This window comes from Motacilla alba, chromosome 6 (genome assembly GCF_015832195.1).
Source record: "Motacilla alba alba isolate MOTALB_02 chromosome 6, Motacilla_alba_V1.0_pri, whole genome shotgun sequence".
In the NCBI taxonomy this organism is placed as follows: Eukaryota; Metazoa; Chordata; class Aves; order Passeriformes; family Motacillidae; genus Motacilla; species Motacilla alba.
Window position 1 is genome coordinate 23,801,908 of NC_052021.1, and position 15,821 is coordinate 23,817,728.

General features: G+C 45.0%; 1 protein-coding gene across 1 annotated transcript in view; it reads left to right on the top strand.

Annotated features, from left to right (window-relative positions):
• The first annotated feature begins 329 nt into the window (after positions 1-329).
• NEURL1 (neuralized E3 ubiquitin protein ligase 1) overlaps positions 330-15,821 on the top strand; it is a 143,933-nt gene continuing 128,441 nt past the window's right edge. Inside the window, exon 1 of the mRNA XM_038141686.1 lies at positions 330-636. Within this exon, the coding sequence (XP_037997614.1) occupies positions 552-636 (85 nt within the window). The 5' untranslated portion in view covers positions 330-551. The remainder of the gene's footprint in view (positions 637-15,821) is intronic.

The window sequence follows — 15,821 nt, forward strand, 5'->3', positions numbered from 1 at the left end:
CCGGCCTTGGCCACAAATTTCCTCTCTGGAAGGAGGCCGGGGAAGCGCGTTTAGGGCCGGCAGGTGTGAGGGAAATCCCGGGTTGGCAGTGAAGGGAATAATGTCCCTGACCCTGCGCCTGCCCCTCGGGGTTTGTGGTCCTGGGCGTCCCCGTGCTGGGGCGGGGGTTGGCACAGGCTCCGCGTGTCCCCACCTGTCGCGCCAGCGGTGGCACATCTGGGCGGGGCGGCGCGGCCCCCCCGGCGGAACAGCTGTGTCTCCATGGCGACGGGCGCGGCGGGGGGGCCGCGGTGCCGCCGCCCCGCCCCGCCGAGCTGAGCCGAGCTGAGCCGAGCCGAGCCGAGCCGAGCCGAGCCGAGCCGAGCCGCCGCGGAGCCGAGCCGAGCCGAGCCGAGCCGCCGCGGAGCCGAGCGGGGCGGGGGGCCCGGCGGGCGGGACCGCGGCTCTCGGCGCCCTCGGAGCCGGCGCTGCCCTCCGCCCTCGCCGCCACAGCCCCCGGGGAGAGAGACCTCGCGCGGTGCCGCCCGGCCCGGCCCGGCTCGGATGCCGCCATGGGGAGCCGCTTCTCCAGCATCCCCGCGCTGCCCCGCGGCGGCCAGGGCCGCCTGCACCGCGCCCGCCACCACCGCCTCAAAGGTACGGCTCGGTCGGCAGCCCCGGCACCCCGAGCGCCCCCGGCATTCCCGGCACCCTGAGCATCCTCCTCCAGGCGGGCGTGCGCGGTACCCCGGGGCACCTGAAGCAGTCCGGAGCGGGATGGGTGCTCTGGACAGCCCGGGATCGGATGGGCACCCGGGCAGAAGACAAATCCTGGGTACCGCAGGGACCCCAGTTTGGGATTAGATCCCTGGTACACACAGCACCCTGAGCACCCCACGCCGGGCGCCCCGGACACCGCGGGGCGGGCTGTGCTCCCCGGGGCAGGATGGCTCCGTGCCTGGCACCCCGAGCCCTCTGCGGTGTGAGCCCCCCTGCCCTGCTCGCAGCACTGTCACTTCTTGCCCGGCACTGCCCCGTGAGGGGCTGATGAGTGCACGGGTCTTTCCAGGCAAAGGTACCCTAGGAAAGCAAAGGACAACAATTTGGGGGAGTAAAAACACCGAGTCCCCGAGTGCTTATTGGTGAATGAAGGCTTTGCTTTGGTGTCTCTTCTGAGGGCTCCATGGATGTTTGTGTGTGCATGGGACTGTCCTTACGTGAGTCCTGTTTGGAGGAGGGCAGGGAGTATTTGGGGTTCTTTGTCTCGCTTATGTGGCTATTCTGTTCCTCATAAGGATGCCATCCCTTTTCTGAACTCCTGGGAACCTGTTGGCACCAAATGGGATGAGGGTGACTTCTGTAATGTGGACAGGAGAGCCTGCCAAAGTCTCCTCTATCTCTGCTCTTTTTTACCCCCTTTTGCTGGAAGTTGGGAGGGTGGTAGCAGAAAATAACCCATCGTTCATGAATGCAATCTTCTCACGCAGCAGTACACACACTGTGTGTATTCAGCACTACCTGGGTACCTCTTCTCTAAGGTCATTTTCACAGCCAAAGGCACTTGATAATGTGGGTAGAGGATGTTACACATCTCTCTGTAAGCAGGGAATGAGGGAAGGTGCTGCTCTAACAGCCATTTCAGATTTTAACCTGTTGCAGCTTCCTCTATGTGTTGCAGAATTTGCAGCCACCAGCATCAAAAATAGGAATGCTGCTCTTCACCCTCATTTTTTGCTGGGCTTTTGGATACTTCTTTGGCATGGTCTAGAGGAGTAGAAATGGTTAATGATGAGCTGGACAACTGGTTATTATTGGGAAGGATTTTATGATACTTGCATTATTCTTCTGCTGAATCTCTCTGCCCCCTTTGTCTGTACTTGGGTGATTTGGAGTAGTTGTGTGAACTGAGGGTGGTTTTATCATGGCTGTTTCAGTGGCCATGCAAGGAGATGTTAGGAATGCTCATTGCTGTCACAGACAAGTCAGTGAGAAACTCAGCCCAAGCAATGGTGGTGCTTCAAATCAGACTTGAAAGGAGGGGGATGCTGAATCCTAAACAGTGAACCATCATCCTCTATCAATGCAAACACGAAGGCACACGCAATACTGTAGTTGTTGGTATGCAATTGTAAACTGCCAGGGAGGATTTGTCTCTTTAAGAATCATGCTGTCAGCTGGAAGTCTTTCTGGAGCAACCTTAAGCAGATAAGAATTTATAAACTGAAGCCAGAAGGGACACTGCCACTTAATCCATTAACAGTGGCTTACGTGAGATTTGGAGGATGTTCTGTGTGAATCACCTGATTTTGGGGGGTGGGGGGGGGTGGGAGCAGTGAGTTGTGTGTTAATGCCACTTTGTTTCTATATTTCTTTCTTTAGTTTACATTTTAATTATTTTTCTACCTGTGCTGAGGCAGCAAGCAGAAATATTCTCAAGATTCTAATGCAACAGAGCATTGAAATAATTTTTATTTGGAATAAAGAGTGAACAAGGCATTGCCTTTGTTGAAAAAACCAAGCAACTGCCAGGGACAATATGTGCCTTTTCTGTCTTTTTTGAAAGCAGACTGCCTCAGGTCCTACATTTAAATGCAGAATAAACAAGTCTGATTGCATTTGACAGGTTTCTGTAAAATGGACTCAAGGCATAGCAGTGAAAGTATGAATGTCACACAGTTTTGTTACATATCTGCCATTTAACATTTTGTTAAGTACATTTTAATTGAAGGTCCCCAGTTGTTCTTCCTTCAGTGTCTGGCTTAGTGTTAGGGATACAGAACTTTTACAAGTTGGCCACCATCTAATACTTTCTTACTCTGAGACGACCTCTTCCTGACCTGGTGCCGGGGTGATTAGGGCTCTCTCTTGCTTGAGAAGAAGCTATGATTGCATTGTTTCCTCAGGTGGTCTGCAGACTTTGAATTCAGTCCCTGTACCTTACAAGTTCATCTCACCTAAGTAAGAAGTAACATCTCTGCACATGGTAGAGCTGTCGCCCACTTGTGCTGGAAAATTTTATGTCTTTCTCTTAGCCCTGCTAAAAATGGTCACCTTTAGTTACATAAATCTTCTGAAGGCCATGTGATAGTTTTGGTGTTGAAGGCATAAGACAGAAATCTCACAAAGACTGACACGGCTGGCAGAATATTTGCTTTGCTTTAGATGGTCATGCAAAAGGAGGAAAGCACACAACTTGATTCTCAGGCTTCAGCTGTGGTTTTAAAACCAGGTAACTGAAATAGGCAGGTCTTGATGAAGGTACCTGCAAGAGCAAAGCTGGAACCCCAGGCTGATGATTTTCAAGTTGCTTTTGAGTAAGGTAGTACTTTAAAATCTATTATGTCCAGCTGTTTATAAAAGCACTTCACATAACTGTTCACTAGGAAGCACTAGACTTGAGCCCTTTGGAATTACCTGTTCCAGAGCAGTATGTCATATCTGCATTATGAATCCAGACTTTGGTGCCATAGTTGTGCCTACAGGCTTTGGCTGTTTTGGAGACAGTGAAAACTGAACTCCTCCAGGACTGCAGGTGATCTGATGCCATGGTCCTGATATGGCTGTTAACCTTGAAGTCCTGGCCAGTGATTGGAAGGAGGTTTTCACTTAGTGATGTCATGATGAGGAGGTTGAGGTGAGATTATTTTCAGAATTCCTGTGAGTATTTCCCTTCCCACAACCCAGATGTAGTTTGTCAGGGGTGACAGAAGGTGATCCTTTGTGTACTTTCCTAATGCTGTGCAAAAGATTATTATTATCTGGTAACAATCTCCTTAAGGATGCAGCCAGATAAACTCCAGGAAATTTTTGCTGTCCACCCTCTCTGAAATATGGTTTGTGATAACTATCAAACAAGGTGTGTATGGCTGTTTGGAGGGGAGCCAAATGGGAAAACTCCAGCTGTATCTAATCTGCTGAATTCTGAGATGAAAAAGATCAGCCTTCTCATCAGTGGCTCTGTGTACTGTCTATTTAGTTGTGTCAGGGCAGTCTGCATTGAACTGTTCCAACCAAGGAGACTTCTATTATTTCTCAAGAGATGGATCCTCAGTTCAACCCCTCCCCCTCCCCCAAGGTTCTTCCAAGATAGTCTATTCTATCTCCTCTATTAACTATTTTTTCTAATCCTGGTGTAGCTTATTAAGTTCCCCTCATTGCCTAGAGTTACATCTTTCCAGTCTCTGGCTTTTGCATTCCTTCCTTAGGTACTGCTCTACCTTGCTGGAAGTGTTTAACTCTTCCTCCTGTGAGGTGTGGGCTGTGTGCCCTGTTTGGGCTGTGGTGTCGCTCCCAGATGTGCTGGTCCAGGATAAAGAAATGAAATTTTTCTAGTCCTTGAGTCAGAAGTGAGACACAGGACTTGTATGCCATCTCCTGTGCTCCATGGACATGCAGCTCTTTATCCTCCCTTGTCTTGTGTCCTCAGCTTCAAGAAGGCTTAGCCATTGCTGTGGACAGCAGATCAATATTACATTGTAAAAGCTAAGAACTATTACTATCTTCTCTCTTAAATCCTCTCCTCCAGCCTCCTACTCAGGTTTGGTACTCTTTCCTGAGCTCCTCTTGCCTTGAAGAGTGAGTGGCAGCAAGCAGGATTTCTTCCTGTTGGATTTTCTCATAGGTCAATGCACCTATGATATTTTTGCAAAAGAATGCATGCTCAGTGTTACAGAAACAGCCCCAGCTGCCAGGGATCCTCTTTTCAGCAGTGCTGATTACTCATGGGCTCTTCTTTTTTATTTGTATTCCAGTGGCATCTGGAGGCTCCCATCAGGATCTTAGTCATGTTGTGCCGGGTGCTCCTATGGTTGCCTGTACTTACTGCTCATTCATCCAGATAGCTTTCACTCATGGGTCTGGGTGATGTCTGTAGGATGATGTGAGGTTTATACCTTCAGAGTATCACATGAAGCAGTCTGGCACCTCAACAGAGCAGTTCTAGTCCTTTATTTTGCTGGGGCACCTGCAGTGGGGGTCAGCAGTAGTTTGCTGAAGGGTGTCACCACCTCTCTGGCTGCAGCCCCCAGACTGGCAGCCTGCTGTGCAGCACTTGACCAAGAAGGCAGAAGCTTTCCTGCTTTCCCTCACCCATGGAGGGTACCAGTCAGGATTACACAGTCTTGCATTTCTGCTGTTGATGTTCCAAACATTATATCCCACTGACACATAAACATGTCAGACTTTTTCCCCATTTCCCTGGTGCTTTATGAGCTTCTGAAACACATGCAGAAGATAGTAATCTGGCTGGTGTAGGCATTTCCATAATTGTATGTTGTTGAAAGACTGTCCTGCTGCCAGCTCCATTTTGTGCACTCACTAGATAGAACTAAAGGGCAGTAAAAGGTTATCAGCAACTGATGGTCATAGGCTTAGAAGTTGGGGTGCATCACAGCCATTTTTAGGCATCACAGGCGGTGCATTGTGGGGATACCAAGAGTGATACTGTGAGATAACCTCAGCTCCCATTGTTGGCATAATTGTTTCTTCTTTGAAATATTATATTATTTTCTTCCAGCCTTACGGAGTCAGAAGTTTCATTATTCAAGGCTTTGAAGGATGCCTCCTGCTTCCTGCCCTTCTGCTTTTACTCTGTCCAGGGTATGCTTGTCTCCCTCTGACCTGTCTGGGTTGTGGGTATAAAGTTTTTCCTGCCTGAGGTTGTCAGGTTTGTATGACCTTCTCCCAAGTACTAGATTTTTTCCCAAGCTACTGAACTTTGATTTATTGCATTTAAACTGCCTAAAATTGCTCAGTGTTCCAAACACATCAATTTATTGATCTTACTTTTCCTTTCCTATTGTCTGTTTCATGAGGTGATGAAGCCTGTTGGTGAAGCAGGTACTGCTGCAGCTTTTCACAAATTTCCCACAAATCATGTGGTTGGTTTCTTACCCATGGGTGAATCTCAATATTTCTCAAGGGCAAGAAAGTCTACTTTTGAAAACCAGCAGGAACCAAAACATCAGTTGGATGATTGAGCTAAAAATATTTGTGCCAGGCTCAGTAATTAAATAAAGCAAATTAAATACTAGAAATTGTAAGGGAAGCCAAACAGAGGAAAATAGAGGCCATTAATAGATTGTTGTGTAAATGTGTATATTATGTGTAGTTCTGGTTCTTCTCCTTTCAAAATCTCAGGAAAGATTCAGAAGAACTGGAAAAGATTCAGAGGTGGGCAACAAGGATGGTCATAAATCTGGATTAATTTCATATAAGGAATGATTGAATAAACTAGGACTCTTGTCTCTGGAAAAAGGGACAACTAGAATGGACATGACTTGCAAGTAAAGAAAGGGCAGAGCTCCACTGTTCACTGTCTCTTCCAGTACAAGAATTAGGAGGACATAAAATGAACAAGAGGTGACTGTAGCCACCTGCAGTAGGTAGTTGCTCAGTTGAGCTCATTATTGGTGGATGCTACAGATACTAAAATGGGTCCATTTTTAAGGGAGATTGGAAGAAGTCATAAAAGAGGAATCCTTTGAAGTTTGCAACAAAGACCGTTTGCCCTTCTCATTTTGACTTCCCAAGGGTGTCTTCCTAAGGCTACCTGTGTTTAGCTGATAAGGATGGTGCTAAAATGAGAACTTTAAACTTCACTGAAAGGTGCAGCTGCATTGTTCAGGTGTTGCAGTGGTAGATGGAGGCATAGAGCCGGCTCTGGAGCAGCCCTGCCTGGTTGTTTACAGGGTGGTTCATTGCCGTGTCAGTGTCAAAGTCATACACAGAACATCCAGGCTTTATTTGGGAGACAGAAGAGATTGTAACCAGGTCCCTTGGATGTGATGGTGTCTCCTGCAGACGTGATTTTGACAAATATAGTTGCTTTTCCATTTGTGGGCTCTTTTTTGAGTAAGAGAAAGCAGGTTCTCTCTGCTTACAATGACCTCCTAATGACAGAAGCCTAAGTAGCTTAGTAGTAGTTTTTTTCCTAGACTGTTGAAATAACAGGTTTTGTGGATATTCCCATATCTGGGAAGATTTCTAATACAGCGGCTTGGAAGATTTCCGGTCTGGTGGCTGTTCTTACCTACTGCTGCTAGGATAATTGCAGGAGCCAGCTACTTCTGCAGCGCTGAAATTGTTGCCTGTGGCAAGTGCATAAGTACATGCTGTTTTACTTACAGTGTGTACCTTCACAGGGGCTACTTATTTCAAGCTGGGGATCCACACATGCTCTGACTTGGTCTGCCTTGAAAGTTTAGGACATCTGAGTGATCCAGTTCTGAGCTGTGTCAAGGAGTGGGCTCCACAATACTTGTGTTTCAGGGTTGTCTTCATTTAGAAGTGGTTGATCTAAGATTAACCTTAATCACAGCAGTGTGCAGGTGCTCAGTGCTGTGCTGCAAACTGCCAAATCCCAAAGTAGCTTCTCACTTTAATCACAGCACCGTGGAGGTGCTCACTTTTGTACCACAGATACCGAAGTAGTTCTGGGGATGAGAACTGAATTTTTACTGAAAGTTGGGGTCTAACAGTGGTTAAACTTTTGTTGTGAGTGTGACATATCCATGAGCTTAGGCTGCCTTTTGGCCTGGCTAACCAGGGCATTGCTAAGCTGAGCAGCTGGAAAGGAGGGCAGACACTTGGGTACTTACTCATACTAAGATCTGGGCTGCTGCCAAACTGTGGTTAAAATTGAGGTGGGGATAGGTTTCCATCTCCATTTATTCATGGGGAGCTCGAGATGGTAGAAATGTGTTGTTAGAAGATGCTAGTTCATGTTTATACTATTGGTTATTTGGCCTTTCAAGTACAGGATTAAAATAGAATTTTGTTTCAAAATTATAGGGCAGAGGATGCCATGGTAGCATTATGTTTATACAATCCTCCATTAGTCCACCTCAGTTCAACTTTTTGCTGAAGCATAGGGAAGGAATCTCAGCTCTCAGAAAACTTGTCAGGTTAAACTGTAGAGCTGCTTTATGCAAAATTTTGAAAAGTAAATATTAATAGTTCTTTGCCAGCCTCAGAGATAAAATTCCATGGCAGGTTTTTTAGTTTCAAAAAACCCACTTGATGTGAACTTTAAAAAAAACCAAAAAACAGTAACAACATTTTAGTAAAAAAATATTCTAAAGTACAGAAATTACTTGTAGAGTCTCCCTCCTCTATTGTTCCTTTGTATTTAATATTTGAGTTTCACAGTGGTAACACTGACACTTTCCAGATGTTCCTGCATGGGTGTAGGCACAGATTCACTATCGACTTAATCTCATAATTTTTATGATATGACCACCACACATCCTATGTCTAGCACCAGTGCTTGGGAAGATCTGTTCATCGAAGCAGTGACTGGGGTGCTGTGTAACTAACTGGTGCCACTGTCAGTAACTAGCAGTGGGTTAGCAAAGAGGGAGCCTGGTTTCTGAAGAGACAAAGGACAGATAAGGCAAACTGATCTAGAAGTAGGGCTAATTTACCATCCAGGTTCCATATTTTCAGCAGAAGGTTAGTTCAAATCTCCTCCTTAGGTGGTATCTCTTTAATATAGCATTAATTGTATTGGTATTATTCATGATTTCTTTGATTTGGGTAAATGGTGCCATTGTGTTTCTAAATCTCTATCTTGCAAGATCATTTGTGTCTGTGATGAAAGCCTATTTTTTATACTTAATAAGTATTTACAAGGCAGGAATAGAAGAGATGGTTTCCCATAGAAATACTGAGTCACTGTAGAAGACAGGACACAAATAACTGTAAATGGTGCAAACAGAATCTGTTTCTTACGTGAGTGAGTGAGTCACTTCAATAGATGTGACGGAAAATGGAAAAGGCAAAATGTTCCTCTCTAATTGGTTGTGTTCATCAAATACAGAAAGGGGAGAAGTCGTTGAAATTTACTTTCTTTATTAAAAATGCAGTAACAACATAATGAAGGACCTGGGTTACCTCTGATGTTAGCACTGGATTTCTACATTCCTACTCCTGTTTCTGTATATCATTTAGTGTTCTTTTTTTAATGGTATGACCCCTCAACAAGCACATCCTTAACAAGCATCAGATAAAATAAAGGTGCAAAAAGTTCTTCCTAATTAAAAGCATGAATAATTTTTTTTACAAGGTTTAGAGTTGAGATGCTAAGAGATAAGTACTGACAGCTGAGAGCTTTGCTCCTCTGCTTGAAATCTGCCTTACATTAGTTGTGGAAGAAAGCTCTTACCATCTGCTGGGTGGAGATCATCTGGTGTTCTGTGCATTTCCCCTGGATTGTTGTTCTCAGGCCTTACAGGTTGTGTACTGGAGGGCTTAGCAGAGAGGTAAAAAAGTAGCTGCAGGTTTCAAGCAGAGAAGTGGTGCAGGTGGGACCTGTAGCAGCGAATGCAGTGAGCTCTGGTTGCTCTTATCCACACAAGGTGTGTTTGGTGGCTGAACAGACACTGTCAGTCTCCTGTTGTCAGTCCAACATGAAGCCCAGGAGATGAAATTACGGAGTGATGGGTGGGAGCACTGACTGAGGGTGAACTCCCAATTTGGAAATGTTAATGCTACATCCATTATTAATAACCCCACTGCAAAAGCAAAAATGCTTTGCTGCAAATGAAGCTGTGACACGGGGAAGTAGCAGGCAAAATTAAAATTTTATACTTGTCGTGGTCTTACAGTAAAGGTTTTGTGATACACATCCAGCAATGCTGCTATAAATAGTCTTGTTATCTAATCTTCCAGCTCAGTGTATGACAGAAGATTACAAGTAAGAAAACAGTTCAGTGTAGCTTTTAGCTGTTTTCCCACTGCTTCCCTTGCTCCTGCTGCAGCATTATTACTGTGTCCCTTGTAATTCATATGGAGACAACATTATTCAGAAGTACAGAATGTCACTAGGAGGAGGAGAGTTCAGAGAAAACCCAGAAGATTTATGACATAGTTTAGATAAGGCCATGGAGGAACTGACATGAGGGAAGTAATGACAATTCACAGTCCAGCAGCATTTCTGGGGGGGTGCTGAGAACTTCTTCATGCCAGCTCCATCAGGTCAGATACAGAGCAGAGCATGCTTTAATAAGGTGTTCTACACGCTTGATTGCGGAGGGAACCCTTTTGCTAATAAATAATCCAGACACACCAAACTCTGTCCACATGGGTCTAGGACCTGATCCAAAACCAACAGAAAGTCCTTAGAAAATTTCACAGAGGCACAGCTAGCACAGAGAAAACATTTTTTTCCTTTTGATCTTCTTTCTCATGGGAGAAGGAGGAGCTGGCTGGTAGACAGGGAGGTTCCTTTCCTCCCCTCTCTGTGCCTTGCTGCTAATGTAAATCTTCATTTTTGACCCTTCCTTGGAGATTCCCCTGGCCTGTTTCACATGGGGTACCTGAAGCCACTGATGAGAACTGGGTCCTGGGAAAGCTCCTGTGGAGCAGAGGCAGCTAAAAAGGACCTTCTGCAGCCTCTGTGTGTGGACACAAACAACCCTTTCCCACAGAGGACTGAAGATCATTTTATGAACTGTCACGGAGTTTTGCTGTGTGACCATAGGAGGAGGGAGTATGTGAGGGAGTATGGCTGTTGCAGATCTGGAGCCCCATGAAACTTGAACCATCCTCTTTTTGCTCTATGAGAGGAGTTAGGAATCCTTTGAGTGTTTGTTCAGACCCCAGCACAGCTCACCTGCTGCAGGGTGGCTTCCCCTCCATGTGGCTTGGAGGAAGCTCTCCACCAGCACTGTGCTGGCACTTGTCCATCCACCTCAGTGGAGCATGGTTGTGGGCACACGTGTTCTACAGCCATGGCCAACTGCAGAAGTCTTCTTCTGTGCCTTCATCACACCTTCTCATGGAGGAGCTAAAGCAATGATAAAACTTGAGGAACTGAACCTCACCACAGCTGTTGCAGGGAGGGAGGAAAGAGCTTGTGTCATCCCCTTATCCTGAAACAGGCTGACCCGGAGGCCGATACTGCTAGGAAATTCTTTACCAGTCCAGCTTCTGGTATTCCATCTTAAATTCCCAGGCATAAGCAATTACAAGCCCTGGCAGGTGAAATGCTCTCTGGACATGGGCTTGCTTGTGCTGGAGCCTGTTCAGCAGGAAGGAGTTACCTTCTCGTGATTAGATTCTGTAGGCAGATCAAATTTGCTGTTGGAACAGAGATTTTATATATAGTAAAATGCTCCCAGGTGTGCTTTTCAGTAGTGCTTCTGGGCCAAAGGAAGGATTTATTAATAAGAGGCACCCAAACCTTATTACGCGCTGCAGCGGAGCTGGAACAGGGTTCTTTTGCTCTGATTCAGGGAGCTGATTGAATTCAGTGACAGATGCCAAGTATTTATGTCCTTGCCTGAGTTTATCTTTTAAATTTGAAAGTGTTAAAAGCAAGAGTTATTTTTGTAATAAACATATTAAATAGTGATGGAGAGCTCCATCTGGGTGTTGGTGGGATGGTATTTTATTGTTACGTGTTGCTGACCAAAATGTACTGCTCAGACCATCAGAACAGAAAACTGTGGGGGTAATACATTGCTCTAGATTTTCAGAATACTGGATCTCAGAGGGCCCAGTGACTTTGCTTGTAACATTGTTTGGTATAATGAAGAACACAGTAAAATTATATTTATTGTATATTTACAATGAATCCAATACATTCCCACACAATTGTAATATTTCCTGTAAAGTTCCAGACAGCTGTCCGTATTTCTTACATTAATGTGTCTGTGTGTGCAGGGGTGCTGTTTGAATTTTATGTTCATTGTCGTATTGACAAATGTCCAAACTCTAGAGAAGCTGTTAATTGCCTTGGAAACCATTTCCACCCCACCTCTTGGTTGCTCACTGTCTACCTACCAGTAGTCTTTCGAGCTTCTATATTTAATTTATTCTGTAACATCACCTAAAATAGAGCCTGGCCTTTGTTTTTGTTTATAGCTAGTCATTTAGGGTTTAAAATTATTTCTATTTTATTATCCTCTCCATAATGAGTATTTTACTGTTTTATTTAGGGTAAAACAAGTAATTATTGTTTAGCTGTTTAATCTTTCCATGGGCCATCTTGAAGCCCTTGAGTGGTGACTCTTTACAGCCGAACCAAGACTCAGGGTGAAGATGAACAGCTGACCCATAAACTCCAGGCAAGTTGTCGCATTTCCAGTGCCTCTGAGCCATCTTGTGCCTCAAAAATTAATGCTACTTACAAATTGCCTTCTGCTGTGCTCCATCAAATGCTGAGATGCTGTAATTATTTATGACAGTTAAAATCTCTTGATGCATTCAAATAAAAGCCAAACACACAGGGAAAACATGTCCTGTGGAGGAAGGTTGCAGCATGAAAGATGGCTTGTTTTGACTGCAGGTCACATTGAGGGGCAAGCCTGAAATACACGTAAGAGATGGAGACCTAGATGTGTTAGATTTTTAGGGGAAACTCCATTGCTGCTGTCATTGGACTATTTTCAGGTGTTTGGATGAGTGAATGACCCAAATATAGTTTAAGCCTGTGACTATTCCATTTTAATAGCAATGCAAATACAGTAGGTGAAGGCTAAGAGCGCTGCATCTAATTTAGCAGTGTTGCTTTAGCAACATCGTGCAGGATGCAAATAGTCTCCTTGGTAACACTTCCTAAGTGTCATTAGATAAGCCATGGTTATAAACACGGAAGCAGATCAGAAGGAGAGGCATGCTCTTGTGCTGTGCCTTTTAATAGCCCCAGACATCACAATTAGCAGGATGGCAAGAGGAGAGGGGAAAGCTGTCCTGGGGCTCGTACCACTTGTGAGCGTTTGTATGTTGTGGTTTGGGAAGCCACACCAATGGTGATGGGGTTTTCTGACTTGGTTTTAAATAAAAACCTTTAAATGAAGGTTTTAAATAAAGGGAGGTGGTTGTTCCTGCCCTGCCTGGTTGACACAGACATACATGAAGTGTCCTCATGCCTCTCCAGCTGACACAGATTGCAGATGTTAATGCTTCTTCCCTCTGCTGACACATTCGAGTGTTGGTGAGTTTTGAATCTACAGGTTGGGAAGGGGAGAGGCAAGGAGACCCCAGAGCTCAATGTGAGTGTGACTCTCCCATGTTCACCATGTAAAGAATGTGGAGGTTGAGGTGGTGGTGAAGGGTCTGCCTCTGGGCTGGAATTAAGTACAGCATCTGCTCCCCTTCTGGTGATCTTGCCCTGTTCCACTGTCATTGCCAGTGGATTACCTCTCCAGAACTAAATTTGGCTTTCTCTGTTGAATTCCAAAGACCCTTTCCTAGGGATCAGCAACAGAGTAGAGATGAAAGTGAGAAATGGGGGTTAATTAGTGCTCAAAACCCGGGCAGCTGTTTCTGCTGTTGGCATTGCCATATAGAAAAGACTCATGAATTGAGGCAGAATCCCACTGGTCGATGCCTGAGGAACTCATCCAAGGAATGTGAATGCCTGATGATGTCAACTGGAGCACATGAAAGACAGTGGAAGGAGCCAAGTCCACAAGAGCATCAAAACAGGTTTATTCTGGTTTGGGATGAAAGTCTGAAAGAGCAGATGGTTTATTTTATCATGAGCTTGACCCTGTCTTAGTAGAGGCAGACAACTGGTAGACTTTTGCATTGCATTTTGGAAATCCTCTGAACCAAAGCTAAGCTACACCCTTTCAGCAGAACCCCTCCTGATCTGTAACCTTCAAGTCCACCCACAAATCCGTTCACTGGAGACTGGCCAGTCCAAGCAACCTCTTTTCATTTCAGTGGTGTGTAGCACTTTGCAATTTAGATACATGGCAGAAGACCTACTGCAATTCTAATTGAAATAGGAATTTTCATTCTAATAGAAAAAGGAATTCAAATACCAGTAGTCTCTTTTTACAAGGAAAACTCAGAATAAGCAGAACAACCATCCCCCAAGCATTTTTTTGCTCCCTAATTCTCTTGGAATTTATCCATCTTCGTATCACTCATGTCCCATGGTCTCTGTTGTAAATGTCAATGCTAATTAATGAGACCTTGGCCCTCTGTGTAGCTGAGTAACAATCCCAGGTTTGTGTGTGAGACGGGTGCCCTTCCATCTCCCCAGGGGATGGCTGTTAGCACCATGTGTGATAAGCTGCAAGAGGCAAAATCTGAAACACCTCTCCACCTCTGTAGTGTCAAAAGATGCAGGTGAAGTCCTCCCAAGATGGCTGAGAGAAGTGTTTCCTAAACATTTTAGAGATTAAAATGAAATTTCTGGGGTCCCCTTACTGAACTGCCTGCATCCCATGGATGTAGCATCCATCTCATTCCATCCCATGCCATGCTATCTCAATGCTGGGCTCCTGAGACCCCAGTGGAAGGCACTTGTGAGTTTTCTGCTTTGAGTCACTGGATCACAGGATGCCATTCCAGTCCTAAGGAAAACATTGCTGCTTTCTCTGTGCAGCATAACAGCCTTCATGCAGTGGATCCTGGGACTGATGTGAAGGTGAAGTTTGGCTCTGCATCCAAATTGTTCTGCAACAGAAGACCTGAGTAGCTGAGCTGTTCCTCACCACCATGGTCTGTGGCTTAGTAGGACATGAGAATTTGGACAAATGACTCTGCTAAATTGTAGCTCAGCCCTCAACCTGCCCCTCCCTCTGCTGTATGCAGAAGGGAGCATTTCTCCCCAGGACAACTGTATTCCTGCCACATGCCATTTGGAATCCTTGACCATTTGTAAGGCATAGTGTTTTAATCCAGTTTGGGATAGGAAAATTATTTCTGTTGCACAGAGAAGGGTTGTAGCTCATTCTTCCTGGTGAGAATCAAAAGGCAGGAGGGCTAAGTTTTTTTTATGCATGCCCTCTCATGGCACTTCAGGGTCTCCAAGTAAAAATGTATGTGTGGCAAGAACAAACCTAAAGCCTCTCCTTGTCATTGCATAACACATGTGTCTGTGTGGCCCTTCACCGAGATCTATTTTTGCAAAGCCAAACATTAAACTCTCTGTGATGATTTAGACCTGATTCTAACTTAGTCTAGCTGGAGAGCTGAGTGGCATTTTGTACCCAAAGCCACCATAAAATGCAAAATACATTTTTGTGAAGAAAATAGAAAAGGGGGGTGGTCTGTAGATGAGGGCTGAAGTGTGTCCCCACAGCAGGATGGCATCCCAGTGCCCAATCCAGCCAAGAGACTCTTCTCTCTAACCTGCCTGTCCTGATCTCTGGCTCTGCTCTGCTGCCTGTTTCTGTGAAAATGCTCCTTTTTGATTTTCTTCACAAAAAATTAGAACAGACCACAACCAAGAATCCTTTGGTTTGTCAAAGCTCCCCCTTTGACACAGAAGTCCCTCATTCAGTATTCACCTCTGAGGACAGCTGACTTTTGGCCGCTCTCTGCTTGCTCAGATAGTGTTGTTCTCTGTTACTTGCTGGGCACTTCCTCTGCAGCTGGGAGCTGCTTTCACAGCATGCAGTGACCTGCCCTATCTTGGACTGTCACCCTTCTCTGGTAGTTTTATATTTTTAGTGGCCTTCCTTGTGCAATAACATGATTTTTTTTTCATGTGATAAGCATTTTCGTAGCAGAATATTAATGCATATAATTAAGATAGTATTTGACTCTTGAATCACCCTGTTCATTCTGAAATTGTCTTAATTACACAGCTGCTCCTCTAGAATGAAGCTCTCTTTGTTTAAAAGCTTAAATATGGAAAAAGGGACAAAATTTCTTCCTCTGAGAAGAAAACCTCCATTTCACGTTTCTGGCTATGTTGGATTCAGTGGCTTCTCTGTTTTAAGGAAGGGGATAAATCAAGGGACTAATAATGCCAATTTTTGTTTTAATCCTCTGCTTGGAGTAAACCATAAACTCACTGGATTTATTTAGTTGTTTTTTTTTTTTTTTCTTTTCTGCATTATTGAAGAAAAAAAGCTCAAGGATCTTACATTCTTTGAGTT